This window comes from Pteropus vampyrus, unplaced genomic scaffold (assembly GCF_000151845.1).
Source record: "Pteropus vampyrus isolate Shadow unplaced genomic scaffold, Pvam_2.0 Scaffold280, whole genome shotgun sequence".
Lineage (NCBI taxonomy): Eukaryota > Metazoa > Chordata > Mammalia > Chiroptera > Pteropodidae > Pteropus > Pteropus vampyrus.
In genome coordinates, this window is record NW_011889061.1 from 551,255 (window position 1) to 568,676 (window position 17,422).

At 51.1% G+C, this 17,422-nt stretch overlaps 1 protein-coding gene across 1 annotated transcript in view; it reads left to right on the forward strand.

Moving 5' to 3' along the window:
- Positions 1-11,041, forward strand: part of CNGB3 (cyclic nucleotide gated channel beta 3) — a 100,403-nt gene extending 89,362 nt beyond the window's left edge. Inside the window, exons 17-19 of the mRNA XM_011375916.1 lie at positions 8,269-8,415; positions 8,639-8,804; positions 10,814-11,041. Of these exons, the coding sequence (XP_011374218.1) occupies positions 8,269-8,415; positions 8,639-8,804; positions 10,814-11,041 (541 nt within the window). The remainder of the gene's footprint in view (positions 1-8,268; positions 8,416-8,638; positions 8,805-10,813) is intronic.
- Positions 11,042-17,422: the final 6,381 nt, after the last annotated feature.

The window sequence follows — 17,422 nt, forward strand, 5'->3', positions numbered from 1 at the left end:
CCCCACAGCCGTCATGCGCCCCTGGAGCAATAGCTATTCATCCCAGTGCTGGACGCTTGGCCTGCCAAACATCTAGACACTGGAAAGACCGAGCAATCATGTTTACTACTCAGAAATGCTGTGACCTTTGTTAAAATGAGCTAAGTGCATCACTTTCGTGTAGCTTTTTAAAGAAGGTCCTTTTTCTTGGGAAAAAAAATAAGAACTGAGGGCTTTCAAGGACATTTTATATTAATCCAAAAGAGCAAAGCCTCGACTGAAAAATAGATTTACAGCCTGTCATGGAGAAAACCCAGGCCATATTTCCAGTGAACATCTGAAGGTGCAGACACCCCGTTTTAAGAGAGAGCCGGGGTCTGCCGAGCGTTGGCCTTTCGTGGTCCTGACTCCCTGTTTTCCTGACACACACGTCGTGCCAAATCAGATCCACCCAATGTGTCTAACCACTTCCTGTCTCCCTCTGTGTCTGTTAAAATCTCACTTTTCTAGAAACACATCTGAGTTTTTACCCTTGGAATTGCTGTTATGATTTCAACAGGATTCCCGACTGGTTTTCTCTCTTTTTGGGATGTCCTCCCCCTAGAAAATACCTTCTCACCCTTCAAGACTCAACTCAGAGGTCAGCTGTCTGAAGCCATCTCTCACTGGTTGCTCTCTGCTCTGTGCTCCCTGTCCTGTGCTTTCATAATGTTGGTCATGGCTTTGACAATGACAGTCACCTCTGACTGATGATGACTTTGCTCAGATGTGTCTTCCCAACATCCTGAGCTATGAATATATAAGAATTAGAACATTCCATCTTTATGTCACCACCAGCTACATCAAAACCACATGATACGTGTTGATTTTTCCTTATATCCTGCCTCTATTCAAAACCAATGCAGGAGCTATTCAGCAACTTTTAATTAACTAAATAGTCAATAGTGATTTGATGAAAATAACAGAAAACTGTATTCAGGATCCCTTGCAGCATAATGCAGAGTGTCCCAAAGTAGGCCCCACATGGCATGGTGAACAGGAAGCAGCCGCTTCCCTCGAAGGCTTATGAATAGGTGAGACAGGAAACGGAGGAACAGAACGAAGAGTCCAGCATCCGGCGACGGAGCACACACGCGACGTTATGGAACACAAGACTTCACGAGCACCAGCGTGTCCTTGGATTGGGCGGTTGCTTGAGGTTGTGGAGAACCGAGGGCGGACCTCCGAGTGCGCAGCCTCCCCTCCTCACTGCGTGCCCCCCGCCCACTGCATCCCACCTCCTCCATCGCCGCCCCGTGGAGCAGGCCACCTCCAGCCCTCCAAGTGGCCACTCCAGGCCCCCCACCCCCGTCCTGTGCCACGTCTTCTCCAGTCCAGTCGCCTCTGCCGCCAGGGGGTCTTCTGGAAACACAGCCAGGACCACGTCCCTGCCCTCAGCGTACAGCTGTGCCGTGCCTTCTCATTGTTCCTCAGGATGAGATGCGCATCGCATCCTGACCTGCAAGGCGCTCGGCATCACCTGCCTCTCTTTCAGCCCACACCTGGGTCCCTTCGGCATGCCGCACGCCACGCAGCCGTTGGGGGTTTTCTGCACAGACTGTTACCTCTGCCGGCTGCTTTCCCCGTCCCCCTAACCCCGTCTCAGCTTCTTGCAGGATTCTAGATTCTCCCTGCAGGACCCCCGGTTCTCTTTGCTGTGCGCTCCTTCAGAGAACTTACCTCTGCAGTTACGCACTCACCTGACCGGCGCATTTGTTTCCTGTGTTTCTCTTCCTCACGAGACTGCACGCGCTGTGCCTCAGGTGGGGGCTGGGGGCTGGAACCCCCGCACCCTGCTACTGGGCCCTGAGCCTTTCCCTCATGCACAGGTGCCCTTTACTTTGCAAAAGGGGGGCTTTTCTTGCCAGCTCTGCATGCACAGGGCTGCACGTGCCCAGAGAGGCTCCCTTTTTCTGTTCTGTGCAAAGACACAGGCTCCCAGAGACCACAGCAGACACGCTGGGTTCGTCTGCACTCGATCCCCAGCCCTCGAGGCTCTGCTTGGCCCACATAAGTGCCTAACAAATAGTTACCGAGTAAATAAGTGAATGTAGTTATCTGTCCATCTTCGCAAATGTACTAATACACATTCGTTTTTGTCACGAATGTGCATAATCGGCCTTGTGCCCTTTTTGTCAGTTTTCATTGTTTAGAATGGCACTGCTGTGTTTATCTTTGTAAAATTACTTCGTCTTCTTTTATTTCTTTGAGGTTTATTCCCAAAAGTGAAATAACTAGGTCAAAAGGTAGAAACATTTCTATAACACCTATATGGGCAGATTATTTTCCAAAAACTCTTACGTACAATACCACATGCAGTGCAGAGCTTTTTCCCCAGCATCACTGATATTACTTTATTACTCTCATTGCTTTTATATTTTAATAGGTTGTTTAATTTGCATTTCTATAAACAGTGCCTAGAAAATGATAGGTCCTCAGTAAAGGTTTGCTGATGAATGCATTTTCCATGGGCCTCTTTATTTTCATAAATGGGATCCTTTACCTTCCGCATTTCTTCCTTTGTTATCACCCATTTTTCATCCTGTATAACAAGTTTTTGAGTAGAATTTACGTGTTTCTATATCCTTATGTGTTTTACATTGTCTGGTTTTCATTTAAAATATTTAAGTTCTAACTTTTCACCAGTTATTTTGTTCAAATTGCTCATTCTGTGGATATTTTTATATTTACTTTATATCATTGTGAAAAGACCAACTATTTTGAAAAATAATTTCAAACCTCTTTTTTTTTTTCCTCCAAACAATGTTTACCTATTTCTCCTGAACACTTAAAATGGGAGTACCAAGAGGGACTTCTAGTTTTTTTGGACTCTTCTAATTCCAAACTCTTACTCTTCGTCAGAATAACTGTTATTCCTTCCCCCACCCCCAACGCCTACCTTTCCTAAAAGATAGAAATGGTGGACACGTTACAAGTATGAAGAGGGGTAAGAGGATCGGTTAATATTGAGGTAGAAAACTGCTCATTTCCATTTTTTTCCTGTCTCGGCCCCGTGGACACTGTCTGTTCTGGAACACGTATTTCTGTTCTCACTGCACCTGTATATATAGCGTCTTAGATTCTGTAGCACCTTTTTGTCTGGATCAAAAAGCAAACCTCATCTGTTTCAAAATATCCCTGTAAACAACTATGTCGTCAGTGCCGTGTTGAAACGTGGCTTCACATGTTCTCTACTGTATCCAGTGTCTGTAATTCGGTGCAGTCACGGCTCTGTCTGCCATTGGAACAGCAACGCGGCGGCAGAGAAGCCGAGTCAGACCCCAGCACGGCCGCCACCAGCCCTACCATACTTACCCCTTGTTTTGTCTGTGGGTAAATCTGCGTTAAAGCAACAGCGACGACTTCATTAGCAGCACTGGAGTTATTTAGGGTGTAAAGAAAAGCCCTTGTGACTCGAAGTCAGCTCCGGTCTTGGATTCGAATGTCAACAGTAAGCCGCCTAAATATTTGTTCTCGAATACGTCGCTTCACTGATGTGGACCGCAGTGTCCATGTTGATAAGTATAGGTAAGAATGTATCTCTCTAGGTTGTCGTGGTCATTGATATATGACGTTGTTAGCTGTTTTGACTCCAGAGAAACAGTGAAGCTGGTATGTTAGTTGGTTTGATACAGTATTTTCTAGCCTGAGTATCATAGCAGAGTATTCTCCTGGGCACTTGAAAGGACATGAATGAACAGGGCACGGAATAAAAAGTACATGTTCTCCCTTTTTCCCCCTTTCTCCTTTCTTAGAATTTTTACCTAGCTCCTTCGTTGTTCATCCACTTCCTCTAAGGCCAATTCAAGCCCGAAGTCAAGCCCTGCTGGGGGCGGAAGGGCTGCATGTTTGTATCTGTGACGTCTGCGCCAACTCTGATAAGAACCCAGGCGTGCAGATCCTCCTCTGTGTAACCAAAAAAGGGAATAAATCCTAGGTAGCATGCATTTGCCTTGCAGCAGTTTCGTGTGTGCACATACGCTCACGAGCACACTCGCATGCATGCTCACGCGCACACGCACACACGCTCTCTCTCCCCCCGCGCGTCGCTGCCATCCCTGACGTTCACAGAGTTTGCACATCCGGGTCTCCCCCAGCCGCTGGCATTCGCTTCTCCACCTTCGCACACCAGTCCTGTGATGGTTCGTGGGACACGTCACCTTGACCAGGCTAGGTAGGAATGCCTAGATGGCTGATGAGATGAGTCTGGGCGCGTCTGGGAGGGCGTTTCAGAAGAGATGAGTAGACTCCATCAGTTGGCTGAGTGAAGGTCGCCCTCACCCACTTGGACGGGATCATCCGCTCTGTGAGGGCCTGGACAGCATACGACGGAGGAGGGAGGTCAGACGCGCTCTCTCCTCCTCCTGCCCCCCGCCGTCCCACGTCAGCACGCCGTCTTCTTGGGCTCCGGAGCCCACCGGACTTACACCCTGGGCTCCCCTTCTCCCCTTCTCCGGCCTACGGACCCAGGCTGGATGGCAGCTGCGGCCCTCCTGGGCCTCCGGCTCGCAGACAGCAGATGGTGGGGCCTCTCAGCCTCCATGACCTCGGCAGCCAGTTTCTAGGTGTACATATCTGTCCCCACTGCTGGTTCCATTTCTCTGGAGAACCCTGAGTAACAAAGTCATTATACTTACTGCTCCTTGTTACATTAAATTAAAGTTTAAAACTTCTAAGCCAGAAATTTTACCTAATAGCATCTTTTTGATAATTGAATATCAGGAGTCTATAAATAGTTATTTCTCCCTAAAGATGACCAGATGTCTATAGTAGGCATTAAAAGGTGGCCTTGCTTCTAAAAGAGAGGTCAAGTAACTGCTCAGAAATATACTAAATAAACAATAGAGTTATCCAATTCCAACACTCATATTCTTTCCACAAAGCCTATACCGAGCCGTAATAATTCCTCTCTGCCTTCACGTCACAGTGCTGAATACGTGGCAGGCACATAATAAATACTCACGTGATCGGAGTGAAAATCGAAAAGGTCTTTAAGTTGTCATCTGAGGTCACAGCAAACAGAAGAGAGTCTGGAATTAGACCCTTCCCTGTGTTTCCTTGTGCTCTCGTCACTGCTTTTGACCTGGGGACAGTTGTCATCACCCTCAAGCGTTTGTCCTCCAGCACGTGCTCTTTCAGAAACTCTGTACGGGTTGGGAATGTTTAAAGACCTTCTTACTGAGCTGTTTAACAAGTGAAACTTTCCATTGGTGGAATGCTGGAGAAGCATTCTGTGGATGGGAAGTGGGGAGAAGATGCTATTTTAAACATTGCTGAGAGTTTGGGCAAAATCCATCTGGCAAACTATTTCTTCCGTTCAAAAACTCATCAAGCACTCCAAACATGTAACCTGTAGGCAAGTTTAATTAAAGCTTGAGAAATCTCAAAAAAAGCTGACATTTACATATGTTATTTCTGTTCTGCTCTCATAGTCTGACACGCACGGAGACATTCTCAGGCCCAAATTAAGCTCCCCCAACCCGTGCCGTCTATCCCGTCCTGACTCCTGGATTTCCTGTGTCCAGAATACGAATGGAGTAGGCTTGTCCAATCATTGCCCTTCACGCATTAACATCCATTTCATAGAAAGATAGGAAGATGGGAAGTTGAGTGACTGAAGAGATGATTGTGATGACAGATAGATAGATAACGAGAGAGAGAGAGAGAGAGAAATTCATTTCTCTTCCTAAAAAAGGGTTGATGACAGAGCCTCTCTTGGGGACAAGCTCAGGAAAGGATGAAAAAGTCAGTAATTTTTACCTTGGAGCAAGATACTTAAAAGATGAAATCACTGAGCAAAATAAATAGGTATTAACATGGTCAGCATTTATAGAGTCTGAGCACAGGCTTTCTGTCTTGGAGGGATAGTGCATTCTGAAGTGGCCTGCCTGGGTGGTCCTGGACCCAAATTGAACGCGAAGTGCAGGGAAGAGGCCCTGTTTGATGCCTTAAGGTGGCCTTACATTACGCTTTCCCCCTTTTCCTGCCTTCTCTGGTTTTAATGGAGCATCTTACGTGATTCCATTTTCTCTCCTGTCTTAACATACCAGTTATACTTATTTTCGAAAGAATTTAGTGGTGGCCCTAGAGTTGCAATACGCATTTTAAACTAATCTAAGTCTCCCTTCACATAGCGCTGTGCCGCCCCACGTGTGCCGCCCCACGTGTGCGTAGGAACCTCATGACAGTTTCCTCAGTTCTTCCCGACCAGCCCGTGGGACATGGGTGTCATTCATTTCTCTTACCCGTGGGCTGTAATCACCCAATGCATCGTTGCTTTATTATCGAAAGTTATCTTTTAGATCAATTAATAAGAGAAATTAAGATTTTAGTTTCGTTTTACCTGTGTTTGCCTTCCCCAGTGATCTCCACTCTTCACAGAGACCCGGATTTCTAACCGGTATCATCTTCCTCCGTTCAACATTTCTAGCTCTGCGAACGGTGAAGTCCCTCAGTTTTTGTTTGTCTGACGAAGTCTTTGAGGCTCTTTCGCTTTTGAAGGATAATCTCATTGTACGTAGAATTCTAGGTCGAGGACGCTTGTATTTCGTTCGCTCTCGTCTCGCGCGTGATTTCTGACGGAAAGTCGGCTGGAATTCTTCTTCCTCTAGAGTGAGGCCGCCCCGCTCCAGCTCTCCTCCAGAGTTTCTCTTCTCTCTGATTCATTACAGTTCGAATGGGATGCGCCTAGGAACAGTTTTTTTGGTATTCTTGATATTTTCTGAGTTTTCCGGAGCTACAGTTTGGTGTCTGTCATTAAGTTCAGAAAGTTCTTTGCCATTATTACTTCAAGTCTTCTAGTATTAGAAAATGCTGTGTGCTTATGTAGATCCCATGGATCCCTTTTAAAATCGTCCCACTGTTCTTCATGTTCATTTCTTAACATTGACAGCCAGTCGGAACGTTCTCTTGCCGGTGACAGCAGCTGGGGAAGTGCACGTTGTCTACCATAAACCTTCAGGCACAGAACCTGTGACCTCCTCACAGCTCCACAGGACTGTGAAAACGGGGACGTTTCTGTTTACAGGATCTTTCTCTGTCTTTTCCACCCGGAGGTTGCGTTTCTGTTAACCCGAGCCTTCTCTCTTTGCGTCTAACTGGTTGACGCCAAGAGATTCGATCAGTCGTGTTATCTTCTCAGTGCAGAGCCTGTAGTGTTTTTTAAAACATTGGAAATGTGTCTTTTCTTGCCTTGGTTTCAAAGAGCAGCCCTCGTTTTCCAAATCACTGGTGAGCGATTGAATTTGTACTCGCTTTATTCATTCGTGGGTTCATTTATTCGCTAAGTGTTTGTTGGTCGCTTCCCAAATGCAAAACGCCCAGCTATGTCTTGGACAGACAGAAAGCCCAGAATTCAGTGACATTCTGTGTGGGAAGTTGCGTCTGAATGACTGTACTGGAGTGGTTTGTGGTGTTGAGGAATGAGATGATTTAGGAGTTGATAAGGGACGAGGTTGGATTCGCCTGGAGATGATTTAGGCATTGATAAGGGACGAGCTTGGATTCTCCTGATGTCCCCAGGCACCGTTATGGATTGACGTCAGAGCTGCGTCAGGCCGAGCCCGGCAGAAGACAGGATGTGCACCCAAGCACGGTGGCTGGGAGACATTAGGAAAGAGGTGACTCGTACAAGTGAAGGGAGATTTAAAAGGACCCAAGAAGAACAGTGACACCAGGAAGCTAGTGACAGCCAGGGAGCTGTTTCCACAGCTAAGCCAGGACGAGGCGAGGGCAGGTGACCAGGGAGAGCTGCGCTTCAGGACAGGGCCACCGGCAGGAGCCACTGCTGATGGAGGCCTGGCAGGGACAGGGCGAGGGTAGGTGCTCCAGCCCCATATCCTCCTGCTCGCCTCCTGCCCACTGCCGTTTCCCGATGGCCGAAGCCAGATGGAAGTCAGGGCAAGGCCACCGAGCCGGCTGCCAGGAACGGGCACGGGGCGGATGGAGCGGGGAGGAAGAGGAGGTGGAGGACACCCCATCCAAAGAGGCTGCTCTCCGGAGTCTGGGGAGGGGTCTCGGGCCACCGAGGGCTCCACGGCCTTGATGTGAGGAGGGAGTCGGAGGCAAAACCTGGGGAAAACTGTTGCCACTGTGCAGCCAGCACATCGCGACGCGTGCACGGTCACCCACACTCTTTCCTCCAGCGAGTAATCTCTGGGGCGGTGTGGATGGCAGTGGGTTTGAGCTCACTTTTTAAGAGTTCGGTTGAGGAAGAGTGAAATGGTGACAGGCACGCTTTTGTCTCTTCAGCCTTCTTGCAGCGACAGGGGGGAACCGTCGGACTGCCGACGTGGTGGCCCACGGCTTCGCCAACCTTCTAACTCTGGACAAAAAGACCCTCCGAGAAATTCTTCTGCGTTACCCAGATTCTGAAAAGCTCCTCATGAAGAAAGCCAGGTACAGCCTTTCAAACCCCACCAGACAGGGGCAGGTTTTACTCTGTACCGTCTGGGAGGAGAACTGTTTGGCCGTGATCTTTCTCCATGACACACACGTGACAAACGACTGTGTACACAGTCATCCGTCGAAAGCTCCACGGATCAGGAGAAATGACTACTTGCACAAGGTTTTTCCAGAACTCACAGTGCCATCTAAAGCAGCCTTTCTCTCTCATCCACAGAGTGCTGCTCAGGAAGAAGGCTCCTGCCACAGAGGCGACCTCTCCAAGAAGAGGACTCGCCTTGCGCTTCCCCCCCAAACCAGAGACACCCAAAATCTTGAAGGCTCTCCTAGGAAGCCCAGGAAAAGCTGGACTCGTGAGGCGACTCAGGCTGAAGAGAGAGCAGGCCAGCCCGGTAAGCAGAGAGTGGGGCGCAGCGGGCGGGCCCTGGGCCCGCATGGCCAGACAGGGCCCACTCTGGCGCCACTTCAGACCCGGGGACAGTCGGGAGTCAGCTAATGCGAGTAATTACTACACTATGTACAGCACTTGTTGTTACTGAATCCGTCTCCCTGTGTGTCATCCCACCTAAGCCTCACGGGTTTATTATCAGTGGTTTTAATAGACATATACAGTCAACGCACATTATTTGTGGGTCCCGCATCTGGGAATCTGCCCACTCACTAATATCTTTTGTAACCCTAGAATCTGTGCTCAAGGTGCTTTCATGGGCCTCCGCAGACATGCGCTCGAGCAGAGCAGCCAGAACACGTTTCCGCTGAGGTCAAACAAAGAGACCCTGGCTTTTTCGTGGTCTACTTAAGTGTTATGTTCCTGCATTTCTGTGCCTTTTTTGCCCTGGTAAAAATGCCCCGAGCACATGCTGACGCGCTGCCTGGCGTCCTGAGTGTGGAAGTGCTGTGAGCGCCTCTCAGGGACGCCGCGTGGGCGAGACGAGCTCGCCCGGGCCTGAGCTGTAGCGCTGTGGCCGGGCATTCAGTGCGATCGGTCCACGGGATCTAGTACCTATGTGTCTCTAAACAGAAGTGCACGGGAAACAAGGTTATGTCCTTATCGGCTGACAAAAACGCTAAGGCCAGGGGCTCATGGGAACCTAATCCTGCATTATCCCAGGCGCAGTGGGTCGGTGTGTGCTAATTCAGTGTTCACGGCAGCTTTATAGAATGAAGCTACCATGAGTAACAAGAATCAACTGTGTATGTGCATATCGACCTGTAAAATACATAACACACTTACCAACAAGCCAGCAGACATGTTCACAGGTGTTCAGTCAGCTGTGTAGCACAAACGTTCGAAGCCAGAAATGCCCTCGGAGATTTCGTTCAGGGCCTTCGTGTTATACGTGAACAAACTGAGACCCAGATCGCCGTGTTTGATAAGATCACAGTCAGTGACAGAGCCAGACTACTCTTCAGGTGTTCAGACTTCCGGGCCCCCTGAGCGGCCTCCCAGTTCCTACGAACGTCAAGAAACTCAGGTGCTACCACTGTTCCTTTTTTAAATATATATATTTCTTTGATTCTCATAATAAGCCTATGAGGGCAGGTAACGAAAAACAGCAGAGTTCCAGGTTTTCTGAACCCAGTCACTGTGTCATCTCTGACTGCAGGACATGGGCAGCTGTGGCTCCTCGAGAAACTCATGAAGCAAATGAGTCACGCTGGAGGGAGCACAGCCATCTCCTCCCCGTGGTGCGAGGAGGGGCACCGTGTGCGCCAGGCGCCTCACGTCACCGTCGTGGCGACGGTCATCTGCATGGACGTGTAGGGTGGGAACATATGAGTCACTGTGTTAAGTAAGGTCCCCCACTTCACACGCACCTTCATGCCTCATCCGAGCCTCTCTGAAACGGAGCCCGCAAAGAGCACAGTGTTTTCCACGATGAAATTCCTACAGATGCTGCTGAACACGCGCCTTCTAAGACTGGGGCTCAGGCGGCCGTGGGACAGATGGGGAGATACGAGTTTCTCCTACAGCTCTCCCACGAGCCTGCGCAGGAGGAAGCCCGTGCTTTCCTCAGGATCTTTATGGTATTCAGTTAATACTTTTCATTAAAAAATAAATGTTTAAAATTTCATCTCCATAAAATAAATAAGTAAATATTTTAATAGCAAAGCCAAGAGTCCTGAGCACCAAATCTACTAATTCAGAGGGCGTGAGGACAACAGGGAGCGAATCCTCAGCAGGGACAAAAACTCAGCCCAGCTCAATACCGTGAGCCAGACGCCAAGCTGGGGCCCGCTCTGGGCACATCGGGAAGCTCGCCCAGGTGATGCGCGCACGGCAGGCTCGACAGCCTTACGCCGCTGACCCTTGCCCTCGTGTATTAATCAAAAGACGCCAGTGTCCTTGATCATGATTTCGCTACCAACTCTTTGTAACTGCTTCTTCCAGGACGGCGGCCGGAGCTCCGAGGGAGGAGAGTGTGAAGGAACAGGGAGCAAAGGTCAAGGGAGAGGACCCACGGGCAGACCCACGCACAGCGCAGCTCCCGTCACAGCTAGCAGGGCCGCGTGGCCCAGAGGCGCCGCCCAGCCGTCACTCGTGGTCAGCATGGCTCCATCCGCTGAGGCCGGGGAAGAGGTGCTGACAGTTGAAGTCGAAGAAGAGGCTCAGCAGTAAAGGGCTGTGTGTCTCGATGTCCTCAGAGGTGGACCAGGCCCTCAGCCTGCTGTCACTAACCGTCGAGAAGCCCCAGGCGGCCCCTGGCCACGTGTCCGAGGGCGCACCCCGTGCCGGTGACGAGGGTTAGCTGTGTCACGCGCAGCAGCAGTGCTCCCGATGGCACGTGGTGGGTTTTCCATTATCTGTTTGTTCTTGATGATGTTTCTCTCCTCCCTCCGACTAGCCTGGTCTTGGCTCCGACCCGCCAGCCTTCTCTCTTCGGTCGTGTGCGCGTTAACATCTTTCCTCTTCGGTTGTGTGCGTGTCAACGTCTCGCACAGCACTGTTCGTGCCAGCTCTTAGTGGAGGGGAGTGTGAGACTTAATCCAGAGTCAAAAGTCAGGTGGCTGCCACTCAGACACAGCGAGGTGTCGCTGAGGGGCCCGGCTACAAGGCCTGCAGAATGCTGATGCCCAAGAGCCCCTGGGCCAGGCCATCAGCAGGCCCGGCAGCCCTGGGGAGGCTTACCACAGCGGCACCCTGCAGCAGCCATGCCCTGGGGGGCAGCAACCAGCGCTCCGACCTTCCCTCGTAGCAGCCTGAAGGGCCCAGCAGACACCGACGGGAGGCCTCACACGTCCCCATCACCATAGAGGCTGACAGGACACGTCTCAGCCATTCTCAAGCATCTGTCCAGCAGGTACCAGACTTGAGCCTCCCGTTTCCAGCATCTGTGAAAGTGATGAGCTTAGGAGAGCGGACGGCGCACACGTCAGACCGACGCATCCCCGAGGCTGTGGAGAGACGCGTGCTGTTTACAGAGTTTCCAGGTCAACCAGACGCACTTGAGGAAGTTGTCCTCCCAGATCAGCCAACACTGGTGAAACCACCCAGGTCTCACGCTGTGGGGAGGCTAGGAAGCCAGGCTGACGTCGGAAGGAACAGCACGCATGGAACCCATTCTGACAAACGCCGTCAGCGCATAACATCGAGTCCGCACAGCAGCCCGTTTCCAAGCCCCAGCGCGTGGTCGTCAAGACAGCACTTCGCTGAGAGGGTTTTGACCAGGTACAGTGGCCAGAGAGCCTGCAGTGTCGATGCATTCAGCAAGCCAGGTATAAATCAGTCACTATGATAAAATGGATGCTTTGGTAGAGTCGCCACTTTTTAACCTAGTTTTTCAAGTATCGTAAAAACGTGGCAAGTTATACAAAAGGTTCGTTGGTGTTCGAAGAGTTTAAAGGGATGTAGGGAAATTGTTGAATAACACTTACACGATCAGTGAGATCTGTGCGTGGAAGCAGGGACTAGAAAAGCCAGGGGAAAAGCGGAAAGAGCCTGAGAAGAGTCTGATGGTCCGGAAAACAAGGGGAGAGGCCCTGAGCTGCGAACGGTGCCCTGTCCGCCTCCCCCGTAGTTCCGACGGGGCGCCAGGAACTTTGCGCCCACACTTTGTCTCCCATTTCACTCCCAAACTACCCTACTTCAGAGAGCGCCATCTCCGCCTTTCCAGTCTCCGACTACAGCCGAGGAGTCGTCAGTCAGGAAGTCTCCCGTGGTCCCCAGTGTCGCCAGGCCCTTCTTCTCTCTCACAGCTGATGGTCCTGGCTGCCTCGGGGCTCACACCGCATGCATAGTGTCTGTTCACCTCAAATAAACACCGACTTTTTACCCGCAGTCTGCTCTAATCACTAGTCGACCGGCTCGGTCTTTCTAAAACACCACTGGCTTCGCCCATTCAAGCTGCTGTGATAAAACACCGCAAACTGGGCGGCTTATATGCGGCAGAGCTGAGCTTCTCACAGTTCTGGAGGCGGGCCGTCCCGGACCTCAGGGCCCCCTCCCTGGTCCGCACACAGCAGGCTCTTTCTCCCTGTGTTCTCGCTGGTCCAAGGGGCAAGAGATCCCGCTGGAGCCTTTTTGAGAGGACCACGGGTCCCAATGGTGGGGGCAGAGCACCTCCCAGAGGCCCCCTCTCCTAGCACTACCATCTTGAGGGGTTAGGGTCTCCATTTATGAATTTGGGGAGGGTGACTTTCAACCATGTGACTTGTCTGCTCAGGGGCCCACATGTCCCCCCTACCAATTACATGCTACTTGCCCTGACTTCAGCGCCACCCCCACCAGACCCTCCGTGGGAGTCGGTCTTTCTGCTTTTTCAGGAACCACCACCTACCTTTCTTCCTCCGCATTTGTCCATGCCGCCTGCCACAGTATGGAACATTGTCCCTTCTCCGCCACTTACCTCTTTCCTGTACATCAAAGCCTCTGCCAGCTGCCTCTGAAAACACCAACCCACGATGGGTCTAATCGCAAGAGATTATCTTTTGCACTTGAGGAAGTACTACGTATAAACGCTCCATTGTTCTCTAATTTCTGCTCACTTGTAAATGATAACAAGACAAAGACTAGCTCTTACGCTTTATTTGTACAAAGACAGCCCATTTTTTTAAAGAGAGGGAAATATTAAAAGGCAGTTTATGGAAACACAATAAATAACTGTCATAGAAGAGATGCTTGACTTCCTTGTGCTCAAAGCAGCACAGATCAGAACAGTACTAGAATACCACCTTTTACCCATCAGGTCAGGACATCCTCGAAAGCTGAGCCTCATACCGCTCGCTGGCCAGTGTGGAAGCTGGAGCTGCTGCCGGCGGCGCTCAGCCACGTCCGGCGGTGCCCGAGAACTCACAGTGCTGCTCCAGCTGCATCTCTCGGAGGACCCCCAGTGGGCCCACAGGGGGCAGTGCACTGTTTGTGGCACAGAGGAACCGCAGCGACTCTGGCGTCTACACCAGGGAAATGGATTAAAAAAATGTGGTGTGTGTGGGGCGTGGATGTGTTTTTAAGATAAAATTCTATCCACCCATTAGAAGTCATAAATTCTATTTACACGTAACAACCTGGATAGGGGGATAGGTCTTTTTAAAAAAAGGAATGGGTTTTTTTAAATGAGAAAAGAAAATGAGCTCTTCAGTAACACCATGCACGGAGGTTTTTATAAAGCTTATCAGGTAACAACTATGAGGGACAAACCAGTAGTCCAACAAAGCCAAGTTCATGCACTTGCTGCAACAGGGAGACCACTCTCCCGAGGAAACATGGGTGTCCCACCGAACATGGGGGGGCGGGGCTGTCACAGGACATGGGGGGGTGGGGAGGTAGAGGCTCGGCAGGGGGCTCACACCAGGGCAGGAGCTGATGTCACACCGGGATCAGCCGCAGACTCAGTCTGGCGTCTTGTCTCCCTGGAAACCACTTAGCGGAGACAGACATCGCCGAGTGGCCAGAAGCCCCTCGTCCGAAGGTGTGTAGCAGCCGCCACTCTGTCAGAATGACTCGGCCTCCAGACCGAGTAGAGTGTTTCACACAGTGAAACTTCTGACAACTTCTTCTCTAAGTGATCTTCTGACAAGTGATCTTAGAGAAGAGTTTCCCAGCACTGTGTCCTTTTGCTGTTGACAAAAGCAGTGTTTGCAGGTTCCCAGTTTAAACCCATGCGAAACACTGTATGTCTTTCAAAAGTATATACGTGTCCAAGGAACTACGTTAAGCACATTAGATAGTGACTGGGGGGGACAGGAAGTGGGTGTGGTGATGGGCACAGGTGATGTGCGAAAACCTGTAGTCAGGGTCATCAACTAACGAGACACTGTGCCGTGGACTGAGAAGCATGACTAACACAGGCCGTGCGCCTGGGTCCAGTGTTGTGTATAGTGACAAGCTCCGGGAGGAGCGAGAGCCCCAGCAATGCCAGGATCTTCCCTCTCACCAGCAGCCGCTGTAGACACAGCCGCTGCTCTACCTGCCACCTGGGGCCCGACCTGCCCCCGAGGCTCGCTTCTGCACGTGGGCAGGCCTGCACCTGACCTCTGCAGACATCGCTAAGCAAGCCGGTGCTACAGACGGGACTGTGTGCCCCTCAAACCCCTACACGGGAGCCCAGAGCCCCAGTGTCTCTGTGTGTGGAGCTGGGGTCTCTAGGAGGCCAAGAAGGTGAAACAAGGCCATAGGGCAGGGTCCTGATCCAGTCGGACTGGTGTCCTTGTCCTTATAAGAAGAGGAGAGACGCCAGGGATGTGTGCACAGAGGAAAGGCCGTGTGAGGACACAGCGAGAAGACAGCAAGCTAAGGAGAGAGGCCTCAGGAGAAGCCAGCCCTTCAAGCATCTTGATCCTGACCTCCTGACCTCCAGCCTCCAGCGCTGTACGAAAATACATCTCCGTCGTCAAACGCCCATTCTATGCATTCTGGCACAGCAGCCCTAGCAGTCTACGCACTCGGCTTCGTGAAGGTTGGTAGCAGACAGGTGTTGGATGGAGAGAGGGGGAAGAGGGACCGTGGGACGGGGGAAGGGGGATGTCGTGGGGACTTGAAGGCGGCGGTGAGACGGGCTATGGGGGCTGCGGAGTGACGGACCCCGGGGAGCACTGTGAGCAGGGCGGTGAGTCCCAGGCTCACATGGTGTCGGCTCAGCTGTCAGGTGCATCACGGGCAGGGAGGGGTTCCCAGCACTGAACCTGGGGCAGAACCATAGCTGAAATCTGGATTGTCACCTCCACAGACGTTGACCACATCATTACCTGCTTATCTAAAACGTTATTCGCTGTTGATCTGAAATTCAAATTTAACTCGATGTCCTGTATTTTAGTTTGCTAAATTTGGCAGCCGTACACACACGGCATGTCAAAAATAAAACCTTCCATTATCTAAAAGAGAGAACTTTGAACTTGAAATTACTTTAAAGTGTGTAACTACCGAATGTTGCATTTGAATGAGCTGAAAGCTTTCCAGAGGCACACGGGAAAAGAGTGGCTTGGCCCTTCCCCGTATTCTAGGAACCATTGTTGGCTTAACACTGGTCCTAAATAACCCTAAAATGGTAAACGGCAGATTCTGCCCCTGCAGCTACGCGTTAGAGCAGAGCTAGGCGCCGAACGCCGAAGGGAGAAGCATCTGCGCTACCTGTAATTTGGGCCTATGCCATATGATAGTTTCTTTACCGCCCTGTGGGGAATTTTTTAAATCTTTGGAAGATATTAATCTTTACGCTGCTCTGGAATTTATTATATCTACTCAGACCAAAGATACTTGAGATTCATGTTTTAAGTACCTTACCCATACACTGTAGTAAAACTTGATGTTTCTCTATGAGTTTGATGACTGGCTGCATTTTTCCTGCTATAACTTTTGTAGCTAGAAGCAATGGTGCAAAGGTCAAATAAATGTGCATCGTTAAGCACTACAACCTGACACTTCCAGACAGTAAGCCCCTCGGGTGAGGGAAACGAGGCCCCGGAAAGGTCACAGCCCCTCTTACTGCCGATCTGCACACGATGGCGCTGCGGCCAGCACGTGGGCCCCTGCCTGGAATCCTCAGTAGCGCAGAACCCAGACACGGTGCGTGCTCAGGCCCGCTGGCGGGCTCGTGGCGCAGGTTTGGCATCCAGCTTCAAGTAAGTCATGGTTCACACCAGACTCTTGACTTGAAAGGGAATGTAGAGGTTCCTACTCCAAGCCCCGCAGTACGAATCACAAAGCGGTCCTGTGTCCTTGACCACCGCAAGGTAGGGCAGAGCCCAGGGACGAAGATCCCACAGTATTCTCAAACGGAGATCCGGGACCAACGTGGAAGACGTAGCATCCCCCTGAAGGAGGACCTTTTCCAACGATACATTCCCCAAGATTTCATGGGCAAAGCAACGGTCGAGTCCGCCATTTGAGGACTCTATTTATATTCCAAATCGGAGAGGAAGTTTCCAGATTTAGCTTGTCCTTTGGAAAGGGACCACCCACCCACAGGTTTCACTGAAATCAGAATGTGGGAGGGGGGTACAGCTAGCATTGGTAACTCCATTTGTAAGAGAGTGTGAAGCGTTTCGGTCAGGGAACGAAAGGGTTGTGACAGCACACGTGGCAGCAGAGTCGCCAGGCCACCTTACTCGCTGACGCAAGCCGTTGACTGTCATTTCTGTCTGGACGACTTCTGCTTTCTATGTGTCATATAACTAAGTGACCTTCAGCTTCCGTGTCTGCAAGGGAGCGCCCGCTGACTGCCACATTCTCCTCTAGGCTCTGGGGATGCAGCAGTGAACAAAGGGAACAGAAAGCCTCGGTTTCCTGGAACCTACATGCAAGTGGGGGAGAGGACAAGACAAGTAAGTCAGCCCCGCACAGGGGAGGGGTGGAAGGCACCGGGGACGGAGGTGCGGTTTTAACCAGGGCGAGCGGCAGAGCCCTCGCCGAGCGGGAGGGGCAGGGGGCCACCAGGGGCGCCACCGAATGTTGGCCGGTCCTGGAGACAGGTGCTGGTGGACAGTGCTTTTGGGGCATCACGATGAGCTGGAGAGTGGGCTCTCACTGGGACCCAGGGTGCGTGGGGCTGAGACGTGGGAGGGC